Here is a 12,881-nt window from a genome sequence, read left to right as displayed (position 1 = left end):
CGCTCTCAATTCAGGAGAGCACAGACAAGGATTTATTCACTGAAATACATGATCTCATCCAGAGATTATTTCCTTATCACAAGATTTCAAATTGGGCTCACGCGGGCAGGAGTAGGTAACAGACACTTCGCACACATCTCAGCAGGTGCACCTGCACGCGACACTAATGGCAAGTGTGCCACACTCCGTGAGGCTGTTGGTACAGTCGTCACTGGCACGGTTTGGATTCAGTTCCAGTTTTTGGGGCCAATCCATACAGTTGCTTAACAAGAAGAGCCACTCAGCAGCCTCACTAACTAGTATTAGTGAATCAATTTAGTTTGTATCCCACAATAATTATGTGAAGAAAATATTTATGTGCATGGCAATTGAAATGGTTTGTATATATATACAGTAAAAGTGTGATTATAATTTCTTATAGTTGCAGTTTGCTTTGTTAGCAATGTAGATTGCTAATGGGAACAACTGGTCTTTGGTATAAACAAACATTTATTTGCAAATTCAACACATAAACCAAAATGTATCTGAATATAAGTGTTCTCTCAACATTAGGCTAATAATCTCTGAGGATGGCAGGCCATTTCTATGTATGGCAAGACACAACTGATATTTCTCCAATAATAAGGGTTAATGATTTTATAAACAGCAATTACCACGTTTAAGGTCACTGAAGAAACAAATGTTTTTGTATAGAACATAATAGAACACAATTAGAAATCAGTGTTCCTTATATAATGTTTTAAGATTGGTCACTGTATCTGGTTTTTGTTTTTCTCAGCTTCATACTGAAAATCTATAGTGTGTTGATATTACTATTCAATTGAATAATGATAAAGCCAGAAGGTCAAGGTTTCGGGTGCGTAAAAGGTTCAGATGCGCATTACAATGTCAGACAGGCCTTCTGGAATGGATCAAATACCGCATTTTCAATATAATCATCTGTGACGTTGCCAGATTCCTGCTACACAGATAGGACCCAGCCGTCATTACCACAGTGCTCCTGTTCGAGACAAATTATGACTGTTTAGGTTGATTTTAAAAGAGGAATGCGGATACGCTTTTGCCCGCCACTTTTGGCGTATCGGACAATGTAGATTTCTGCAGTATTATTATTTTTATGTATGTATGTATGTATGTATGTATGTATGTATGTATGTATGGGTGGGGAGGGGCTACCGGAAAATAAATAGGCTAGCATCTTGCAGTTGCATCTCTATTCGACTACAGGTGCGGAACATAATAGAAAATGCATTGAGATACACTGGATATGTTGCTGCGTGTGGGTCACTTGATAACTGCCAAATATGTTTCATTGTCTTTCCTTTTTTGCCTTGAGCCTCGCCTTGAGCCTCGTGAACTTTTGAAAGTCTGTAAAAAGCTCAGCAGAAAGGAAGGACTGGAAAGACAGCCGTGCTGCAATTCGAATCAAGAGTGGAACGTGCTTGCGAGAGCCAATCAGTTTTCTGAAACGCTGTGCCTCATATTTAAAGTACAGTAACTTCAGCGGACACGTTTTACAGCAATTGGGCGACTGCGGATACTATTGGCGTACTGCACCTGAGGAAATGAATTATATGAACGGAGAGATTACTCTCAGGGCTGTTTTAGTATTTACGTTTTTTACGAATGGCTTACTTTGGACTTACAGAGAGGAACAAGATGATGCGGACAGGTAGTATAACTTAAAAATGTGTGTTCACGCCTTAATATGTTCTTGTAAATGTAAGCTCGTAGGTTATGCATATTGTTTTACAACCTTCGTTATGTGAAAAGCAGATTATCCCATATGAAATTATAACCGGGAATGTTCCAAGGTTGATGTAATTAGTTATGTAAAAATATATTACCAATGGCTTGTATACATGATACAAAAACGTGTTTAGGTACTACATGCCTGTACCCGTCGCCGTTTTGGCTAATTAAGGTCTTATATCTTTACAGAGAAATCTGCTCAGAAAATAAAATAGTCACAACTAAATATCCTTGCATTAAGCCTACGGGGGAATTGACTACATGTTACAGGTAGGTCTCTGCGTGCTTGACGATGCAAAACCACCTTGTCGAAATCTGCTGTGCACTGTTTGTAAACTGACATGATATCTTGCCTATACTGTATGTTAAATGTGGGTACTTTTAAAATACATGAATATATTCATAAAGAGCTTGTTGCTATTAACACTTTTGAGGTGTTATAAAAGTGTTCTTCCTTTATAAAGTATGAATGCAAACGAATAGACTGCTTTGCAATTATGCATAAATCGAAACAGCTGGCCCTGTGTGTTTATGTAGAGAACAGTATAATGGTGTTGTTATTGTTCAGCCACTGCCAAAAATGTGTGGACCCCCTGTGTAGAGTACAAAACTTATCTAAAATAGAAGGAGCTGCACTTGATCTCTGATGCGTCTCAAATCTGCCCATCTCTAATGAAAACGTTAATGCTGATAAGTATCAACCACACACCCAGGGATGTGACTTACGGCAGTGGACGCATTTAAAGAAACATAGCAAGTGAAAACTATAGTGATCAATGGCAGTCTGCTACTATAATTTAATGCATAATTTATGTAATATTATTCCCTGTCGCTGAGAAAAGTGGCCAGGGAGGGACTAACTATGGGAAGGTTAACAGACAGTCATAAACTTCAGTATTACTTCCCCTGACTCCCACATTTTTGTTGCACACCAGCGGGATGGATGTAAATAAACTTTGAGAGGGGAATCTTCAGTGGATGCATTCTTGATGTTACCAAAAAAGAGATTCAAGGTAAAGACAGAGTGTCACTAGTCAGTGATTAATTGAATGTTAGAATGATATTTCGAAAGGACTTTTTTATGAACCTTTAAAATGTGCTGTTATGAGCAAGACACATAAACATATTATTCCCAATGCCCCGGTAACGTGGGGGATATGTACTGGCAGTCTGGAGTGTGCACTGTTGCAACACCATCCGTTATGTAGTAAATGTAGCCAGCCTGCAAGATAGTTCTGTGTAAGGAACTTGGTAATAGTATAGTACTGTATGTCCATATAAAGTTTTCAGTATCTATTGATATAATTTTGTATTATACATTGAAATTTTGCTTTTCAAAGTTTGCAACTGATTTTCATTTTGCTTTTTCTAATGGCCTTTTTGTACCTAGTGCAAAATTTGGTGAAGTACGTCAAAATGGGTCTGTCCCTTTACACGAGTAAATGATTTGAGTGAACAAATGACAAGAAACTCCTTAATAATCTAAATCTAAATAGTTTTTCAAGGTTTTTACACACAGTAACTAGCTAACTAGCATAAGCATAAACTAGCTAACGAGCTAACTAATGCTGTAATTGCAGTGTTTGATGTTGTAGCTGCAAAGAGACAGTATGCTTGACTTAAAAGTATGTCAGACTTCTGTGTGGTTAATTTAGACTACAGATTAAACAGTTTATAAGCAAGGCCATGCCAGTGCATACAACTTGGCCTACTCTTCTCATCTTCTTTCTTTATAGTGTATCCTTGAGAAATGAAAAGTGTCTTCACATTTGCTTCTGTTGTACCAAGTCAAAAATAGTGATTTGGTAGTATCTTACCTATTTTTTGTGTACTGGTATTAGTGTACTGTAGTTTGGATGACAAAATGGAAACTGCAATGTTGCCGTTGTGTTGATAAAATCTTGTTTTACACACATATTGTCATACTTGCTGGTACAATGGCAATTACCAAGCAAAGGACAGTTTCTGTGTACTGGTTTTATAGTTAGTGCTTTTTCTCAACATTTCTGGCTTGTAGCTTTGTGTTTGCATGTTATCTCTTCTTAAAAGAAGAGATTTGAGTAATTGGTATAGTTATCACTTGCACAACCTCAGGAATTTGCTCATATTTTGGCATCATAAAAATAAGTTTAAATGCTTTAATGAATTGCAAAACGGTAAAAAAATGACAACTATCCTGTTCATCGTTTGAGGCAAACAAAAAATCTAAAGGAGTTAATCTGAAGTTAGTAGGCTGTTACCCCAAATAACCTTTCTTACAATGCAAAATATTTTTTGTCCAGATATCCATCTGTTTCTGAAAGCTCAAGACTTTCATGTGAAAACAATTGACCTCCTGTTTCTCTGAGTTCCTTAACTGACAATCAGTTGTGGAAATGGCACATATAAAATAACCTGGGTATTCTTTCCAACTTCTGTCAGTAAGATAATAAACAGTTTTTTTTGTTTTTTTTAAATTTACAGATTAATGTGCTGGTGTCCTAATCTTGCTGGCACAGAACAAAACATGGACTCAATCGCTTCAAGCTGTAGATGTTTTATTGTGCTGCTCAAACTTGCAGCATGTTAATTTCATGATTCAGTGATCTTAATCTAAATCTTTAAATGAAGATGATTTCCACTATTCATATATTGTGAATATTTGTCTATTATGAAAATGATGGAGATTCCATATTTAGAAAAAGAGTGTGAAATGAAGCAGTGGCGACTGCTAAGCTGAAAATTGAGGAGGCAGAAAACTTGTCAGTCTCGAGCTGTGTACTCAATACCATCATATTTAACCAGTTCTCCTCAATTAGGCTATTATTTGGCAAGTAATAAATTGACTTTTATTTGGATGACAAAATTGTGCACATTTTAATCAACATTATTTCAAATTGTCGATATTCTTCGTTCTCTACACTCACACTCAGAGAATATTCATGGCAAAGATCGGCAATGCACAGATATTGTAGTTTCATTTATCGTGAAGCGCAGGTTTTGTTAGACAGCCTTTATTGCAGGTGGCGCTGAAAGCTAACACGATAGTTAAGAGTGGTGTATCTTTTTTTTGTTAAGTGTACTTGAAAACATGGAGAGCTTGCTAAAAAGTGGGAGTATAGTGATAGGAGAGATATTGCTGTAGTGTAAAATGTCCAAGGTTTTTGGTGGTTGGCCGTTTGGAAAAGTATAATACCAGTCAACAGAGAGGAGACCTCTGAGAACAAATGCAGGCCCTAATGACTAAAGAAGTCATGATGAGAGAGACAGAGAGTGAAATAATGGAAAGAAAAGGATGAGTCAAGATGTAATTGTAATAGTGAGTATAATATTGGTCAGAAAAGAGATGTGGTTAAGCACGTAAATTGGGCAGCTGACTCAAATGTGCCTGCTGATTTTTTTTCTTAATTCTCCATCTCTATTTAGTCACTGGTCAGCTAAGGCTTACACACACATAACTATGAACAAATGTAAGCTATTTCCAGACAAATTCTTGGGAATAATGCTATTGAAGTGTGTCTAACAAACACAGTTACAGGACAGTGGCCTGGTTTTGACCCTGCCTCCCTGGCTAAGGAATGAAGATCCTATACATTCATTACTGCAATTTCATTCTGGCTAGACTTTTACTGACTTATATGTGCAATGGTTTATATGTTCACAGAGAGCTACATTTGTAGTCTTTTATAGAAGGTTTATTGCCTTTATGTGGAGGTAGCATGTGCATAAAGTAACACAAAGATGAATTACACTGATGTGTTTCATTGGCCTGTGTTATTCTCTGAGTTGTATATGTGAAAGAGGGAATTATTTAGTTTAGCATTATTCAGGGCAATAATGTGCAAGATAACAATCACAATGACAGACTTATTATCAGCCATTTACAAGGGAGTGCAGATATTGTTTACTCAGTTACACATATCAACACTGTCTCTCCATGATTCTTAATATGGAGGTTTGGTGCAAAATGAAAAGTAAATTTTGCAAAGGAGAGCAACACTGTTAGTATTTTCCCTGAGTAAAAGTTCATTTTTACGTACTTCAAAATTATGTAGTTGCACAGTACAGATTGATGAACCCCCTCTCTCTCTCTCTCTCTCTCTCTCTCTCTCACTCACTCACTCACTCTCTCTCTCTCTCTCTCACACACACACACACACACACACACACAAACACACATACATTCACACTGACACACATGCACACAAAGGGGTATTTCAAGGCAAGCAGTTTATTGTAAAAATTATGTCTAAATACCACACAAGCAACCACCCATGGGGAGTTTTGGTCTCGATCCTGCACAAGGTAAAATACTGGCATGAGCCTGCAATGGCACTATATCTCACCACATTCATTTATCTTGAGCAAGCAGTAAAACATATCTCTTTAAGCATATCAAAGTCAAGAGTCTACCAAAGGCGTGGATTTATTAAGAGAATCTATCTCGTAGAGTTATGGGGGTTTTTTTTTCTTTGTTTACCAAAATGAACGTTTAAGGAATTTGGTTAGGGATCCCACAGGCAAGTTAACCTTTTCAAGCTTAGTGATGTCCAAACAATTTGTAGAAAGGCGACTGTTAAGGAAAGCCTTAAACCCTCAACATTTACAGAATGTCCTTTTTAAATATTTGTGTTACATTTGTATTTACTGTGAACATTTACTGTAATTAGCATGGTCTTTTAGCTGAAAGCTGTTAATATGGAGTGGATTTAACATTCAGGATCACCGTAGAAACAGAAGATGATCACATTCTGTGTGCCTGAGCACCTCACTCCGTCCCACGTTAGGAAGTACTGTAGTGTCTGTCTATGGATTCTGTCTGAGGAAATTCCAGGATTTCGTTTCTTTGTGTTTTTAATGGGCTTATTGTTTGGTGCCTGGCTGACAGAAGGGATGTTTGAGGCTTTATTTCACTGTTATTATTATGTTGCATGGACAGGCTGTTCAGACATGTAATGGCAAAAAAATGTGAATAACAAAAAAAATTGGGCGATGGCATTGAAAGGAAAACCATTTAAAGCTTATACATATAAAAACACAGCTTACAGGTTTCCCTTCCAAAATGTTATTATATGTTTATGGAAACACAATTGTTATTAATAGATACATGGTGTCGCTACATGTATGCTAAACCTAAAGCGTATTTGTGTTATAGTATGCTTTGCTCAGCCTCACTCGCCTTACAGTAATGAGGCTGACTGGTTTGGAATTACCAGGAACAGCAAAAGCTTCATTTATTTTATGTACCATTAAAATATTAAGGTTTAGTCATATTGGAATTTTAACCAGATTATTAATTAGAGTTATGAAGTAGTTACTTGAATGGAGCTGGATACGAATGTCTTTTTAAAAAATAAAGCTATTACACAACTTCAAATGAATAAGATGATCAGTTTACCTAATTAAAATTTTATGCTGTTTAGGTGCAAGCCATTAAGGGCAAGGTGGTCATTGGGCATACTTCTGTGTATGCGCACATGTGTATGGAGAAGCACGATTTATTAACCAAACTATGCATATGTGTGACATATGCAAATTTGGTGATGGCAATGTATGGAAAGTCTAATTAGGCCCCTGGTACATTGTTGCTACAAAGTGTATGGAAGTGTTCTGCATGAAAAATTACTTATTTTATGTTGTGAACATGACATACTGTCAATGTATTTGCAGAGCCGTTGTTCCAAGAATGAACATGACTGCCCATGTCAAAGAAAGATTAATTTCAAACATGTTAATTACACTAAATTGCAGTAACATGTCTTGTAATATTGTTCCATCTTTACCATCAAATTGATGTGCGTTTCATCCCCCCAAACATTTTCCTGCTGGTTAGCAACAATGAGTATCTCCTGACTTGTTTCCAGTTGTCTTCAACCATTGTCCAGCATTGGTTTTCTACTGTGTTCAGGTTTCAGGGCACAGCATTTGGTTCTGTTAAATGATATATTACGGAAAGACTTAGTCAAAGGTATTAGGCAATTTACTGTGAGTAATTTCCATAACATTCCAAATCCAGGTGCTTTTTATTATTGAGATATTTCTCATTAAGAAATTCTCTGACATCTGTTACTGAAAGTGTGGGTTTTGTGATTATTCATGTCCTTGCACTTTTCATATATTGACAAACTGCATACCAGGAAGTGTGGCTGTTGTGAAACAGAAAGGAGCACCATATACTGTAATATTTTATTTTTGTTTAATTTGAAAGAATTCCCAGGCATAATTCCAGTGATTTTCCTTTCATGGTTTTCCAGGAAATGTTGGTTTCAAATAATTTATCAGTGTCATTTAAAAACCAACATGGTGGCGCCCCCAGCTGTATCCAAAATACACAAGCTGCGTACCTCAGGTACATTAAAATTTTGAAATTCAACTGCCTGCAAACAGAAAATTCTCCATGTCAATGTCTAAGATCCATTAAATCTGTTTTATGGCTGAGGCAGTAGCTATCCTACGATAACTATGATTTTTTTCTGCATACCTTGGGAAGATATCCTGTGGCTGTACCAACATAAAGACATTCATTCATTTTGGGCCCTGAATGTACACAGACCGTAGAGTTGGATGAGAACTTTTAGTGTTAAAAAAAAAAAATTGGCATATTAGGCTTCTGCGTGATACTGACTATAAAAAATGTAACAGTGAGCTCACTATCACAAAGCAAAGTAAACAAATATTAGCGCATTACATGCATAAACCAAAATCTTTGGTGTGTTTAATCCGAGTCTTGGCATTGTCTAACCCACAGTGTCATTGTAACAGTGAATCACTTAAAATCATATCTTATGCATTGCCAACTGGGCAATTGTATTTAATGCATTACATGTGTGCATGACCAACAATAGATTTTCGAACTAGACATAGATCAAAAATTCCATTACTTCAGAAGATATATCTTGGCACAGAGGAATTCAAATTCAGCTTTGATTTATTTGTTTCCATTCCTGTTAACTTATGGAGTATGTGCCCCCACAAAAGATGTATTTAGTTATATCAAGGCCATGTTTACATTAGGTTTTATTATGTGCTATTTTTGGTCATGTGATTAAAACCAACAAAATTAACAGTAATGAACAGTAATACTATGCTGACCTTTCTAAAAGGTTATGTATTTCTATCTGTATTAATTTCTATCCAGTCATCTCCTCCATGGCATCTCTTTTGAGATATTAGCTAAACGAACAATGTCATTTCATGAGCATCAATGGACATCATCCAATATTTTGGTCTTACTATCTGGTTTACATATGAATTCAACTTTCAACAATCTGCAATCTATCAGCAAAGCCCTGGACTAAACCAGCTAAGCCACGAAAGGTTTCCAGACATAAACAACATGATATATGACAATTGCAGCAACAGGAGGAGGATAACAGTGATAATACTGTTTAAATATACTTGATGAGTATTTACTTGTTGAATTACTTATCCAGCAACTGAAACTTGAAAGAATCCACTGCTCCTGTACTAACGACTAAGATAAGCTAAGATGTTAAACAATAATTTGCTCATTACCTAAACTTTAAAAAGCTCACAAGACTGAACTTTGAACCGTGATGGATGCGAAGTCAGAAATCCAACAAAGTGTCAAGAAGCATCACAGATGTCTGTATTAGTAGTTATCTTTCATATGTGTCTGATATCCTCCTGTTTCTACTTCAGTTTCCAGTCTTTTGATGACTAAGGCACGCCATTTTTTGTGACAGGTCCTGTTAACCGGAGTGGTGTTTATTGTTTGGGCATCTGCTGGCTTCTGAATGTGTGGGCTTTGTTTATGATGCTGTGTCCAGTTATTCCAGTAGCTCACAGGAATAACACAACTGCTGTCTCCTTGTGATAACTGGAGATCGTCTCCTTAGCAAGTGGGATGGCAGGGTTAAGCCTTTGGGTAAGCCCTATGGTCTGCCCTGGTCAGGGTTTGTTTAAAGGAGGACTGCTGCTAAAACAAACTTATTAAAACAAATTTACACACCACTGTAGCAAGTATGCTAAACATGCTTGTGTTGATATGAAATGTATAAGTCATTTCAAATGACAGTGTCATCTTTTTTAACTGTTAATATGCAAGGTTTCTGCATATATGCTATCATCATGCAAGGATGCGTTTGTGCATTTCCAAGCCCTGGGTTGCAGTTTCACTTTTCATTATTAAGTGGGAATTTCTGAATCCCACACTCCTCCAATAGAGGTTAATGTGTAAAACCTGCCTCCACTTTCTGCTGTCACTTTGATAAATTATGTCCCACCTAATTCAGAGCCTTGTCTGTTGGAGCAAAACGGCAGCTCTTTTTTTTCCACGAGATACGTTAACAGGAAATGCAATAATTTATTGTCAGAGCCTTAGTGTTCTGAACCAGGAAATGATCAGCAGCTAATTGATGACACAACGCTGCCATCTTGCTTGAGAAAATGATTGACTACTGGATGAGAGTTACCTTGGAAAGTGCAGGGGAGGAGGTTGTGTTGTTCTGGAACATTCCTTGGTGATGCTGGTGTGGTGTGCTGATTTCACAGTCATCTTGTCATGCCAGTCTTCATAAAGCTTACAGCTTCAAGAAAAAAAAAATAAAACTTATATTCAAAGATATTCAGCCTCATTTCCCAAGGATTTTAATTGTTCATAGCATATATTATCAGACAGGCAACTAATAGTATGTGTAGTTTGTGTGTACCTGAAGTTCTTGAAGATATTCTCAAATAAATGAATCTTTGTTAATGTTTTTTTTTTTTTTAAACAAGTCCTTAGAGTAAATAAAGTCCTTTTTTTATAGTTCCACTGTCCTCTGCCTAGCTAATCATTGGTCAACATGTTTTCCTGAACTTTGACTTACAAATAAATGCACAAACTGTTTTGTTTTCTTCACAAAAAGTTCACGTGTTTTTTTGTTAAAAAAAATAATACTTGCAGTTCATTAGTAGGTAAAATTTAAGGAGAAATCATTGAATTGAATCTTCCTCAACCATGTGTTCCCTGTTTGCTCCCCCTCCTGTTCTGAACCAAATAGCTTTAAAATCACCATCATCTTCAGAACAAATCGCATAATAATTTTCAAATTGAACTTGTGAAAATAGTTACCCCAGTATGAAACAGGAGAAAGAGTCAAGTGAATTAAACCTGGAATCATACATAGAATTTCTAATGGTACTCAACATTCGCAGGCATTCATTATGTAGTAATAATAATAAGTATTTGAATTTGAATTGAATAGCCATTGTGCACTTATTTGTCGTCTGTTTACTAGTAAACAGGGCTGTGCAGAGACCTTTTGAGGGGCAGGTGCTCAAAGTGAGAAAAGGGTACACCACCCATTTATTGGACAGAATATATTTTGCCAGATTGAATGAATGAAAATTGATGACAGCAACAATAACAATATACATATTGTTTTGTAAAACAAGGGGGCACATTGGGCACTTGGGGCAAAAGGGGCAGGTGCTCAGGAACCCGGAGCCACTCCCTCTGCACTGGCCTGTTTCTAAATACAGTCAATATACAGGTACTGCTCAACAGATTTAACTTGGTGCAATGCCTGCCATCCCAATAAACTCAGCTGTGCTTAGAGGATGATAAACATCGGCAAACACCACATTGTGCAAGAAGGAAGTACATAAAAGGAAATAACCACTATGGATAAGGTTCATAACAATAGTATGTAAAGACCAAAGCTTAAACAGAGTGGATACGATGACAGACATGAAGAAAATGTTTAGCAGTAGGATTTAACCATAATCTACTAGCATGCATTAATAGGGATTTTGCTACTATTTCTGCGCACACTACATCCTTGCCTTATCTTAACAATCTAGCTGCTTTCCTTAATGAACTTGTGTAACTGGGGCCTCCGGAAATTTCCACTCATTTCAGTGTAATTATTCATTGGGATCATAAACCGGTTAAAATATTGTGAAATCTTTATTGCTGCTGTAAATGCAGAAAAATATATAGTAAAATAAGGGTTTGATATGTTTGTTTTGGCATTAAGGAGCCATTTATTTTTACCAATGCCTTGCCTTTCCCAGGTCTGCTTAGTATAAATGTAATATAATTGAGAGCGGTATCCACACAATATAATTTTAAATTAAATAAAACAAGATTAAATAATATAATATGTATCCCCTTCACTCTGTACATTGCATTGAATTTAAAAAAAACATTTTGCAGATACTGGCTGCGGAAAATGAGAGAATGCACATAGCACAACCCATGAGCAGTGTTGGCCAATTTAAATCTTAACTTGATATGTTTAATACTATTTGAATTAAGAACCTAGACTGTTTCAAACAGACTAACTTTCTTATAATAAGTACTTTTTAATACATTTTTATAATATAATAGTCCTAGTATTCCTGTTATAGACCTCTTTCTTCAGAAATAAGCTAATGCAGCTTATAAATAAAGGCTAATAAAGTTAATAAAAGCTACTAACATGTATGCTTTTTGGACAAAAGTGCATATGCTATAGCGTATGCTATGTATTTTGATACTACCCTAATCATTACATAGCTTGATTAATTTTCTATAAGTAAAACTCATGCTCAGCAAAGCAGGCCTTTTTGGTATCCATAGATACTGGTGGCCTGGGGCCAGTGGCAGCCTGACAGATGTACTCTTAGCCCTTTGATCACTGAGAGGAAATGTTATTCAGAAGCATCAGCAATAGTGAAGCTGTCCAGGTCTGCACACATCTCACTAGTGACAGAATAGCTGACACATGCATAGCTGTGTTCAGAAAGTATCTACTTTGTATTATGCATAATACATGTTATTCCGACATTTTGTAAATGGCATGTGAAAGATGTCTGGTTAATAAGTACAATAAAATAGAATCTAGTACCCTTGGGGGAAGTAGTCGAAGAACCCTGCTGTAAACTTCTGCTTCTCTGTGGCTTCCTTTGTTTTCCAGAGAAATTAAGTGTTTGAACATAGCATGAGGCTTATTTGTTATTGTTACAATTATTTGTGTAAATCTTTGGATTTTCAGCTGTATTTAGTGGGAAAGTGTCATCATATCCATCAAGTTAATCATACATTGACACGTTGATTTTTAATGTCAAAACCTTGTAATATCTCTACTGTTTCTAAACAAGAGAATATTCTGTATAATACAAAACATCACTATAGTAACAAGGCAGAATTCTCTTGTGGTCAA

General features: G+C 36.3%; 1 protein-coding gene across 1 annotated transcript in view; it reads left to right on the top strand.

Annotated features, from left to right (window-relative positions):
* Positions 1-1,284: 1,284 nt before the first annotated feature.
* The window catches only part of ccbe1 (collagen and calcium binding EGF domains 1), a 43,425-nt gene continuing 31,828 nt past the window's right edge, over positions 1,285-12,881 (top strand). Inside the window, exons 1-2 of the mRNA XM_035389939.1 lie at positions 1,285-1,672; positions 1,942-2,022. Coding sequence (XP_035245830.1) covers positions 1,566-1,672; positions 1,942-2,022 — 188 coding nt within the window. The 5' untranslated portion in view covers positions 1,285-1,565. The remainder of the gene's footprint in view (positions 1,673-1,941; positions 2,023-12,881) is intronic.

The sequence above is a fragment of the Anguilla anguilla genome, chromosome 14 (assembly GCF_013347855.1).
Source record: "Anguilla anguilla isolate fAngAng1 chromosome 14, fAngAng1.pri, whole genome shotgun sequence".
Lineage (NCBI taxonomy): Eukaryota > Metazoa > Chordata > Actinopteri > Anguilliformes > Anguillidae > Anguilla > Anguilla anguilla.
The sequence above is the reverse complement of the archived record's forward strand: the minus strand, read 5'-3'. Positions and strand labels throughout refer to the sequence as shown.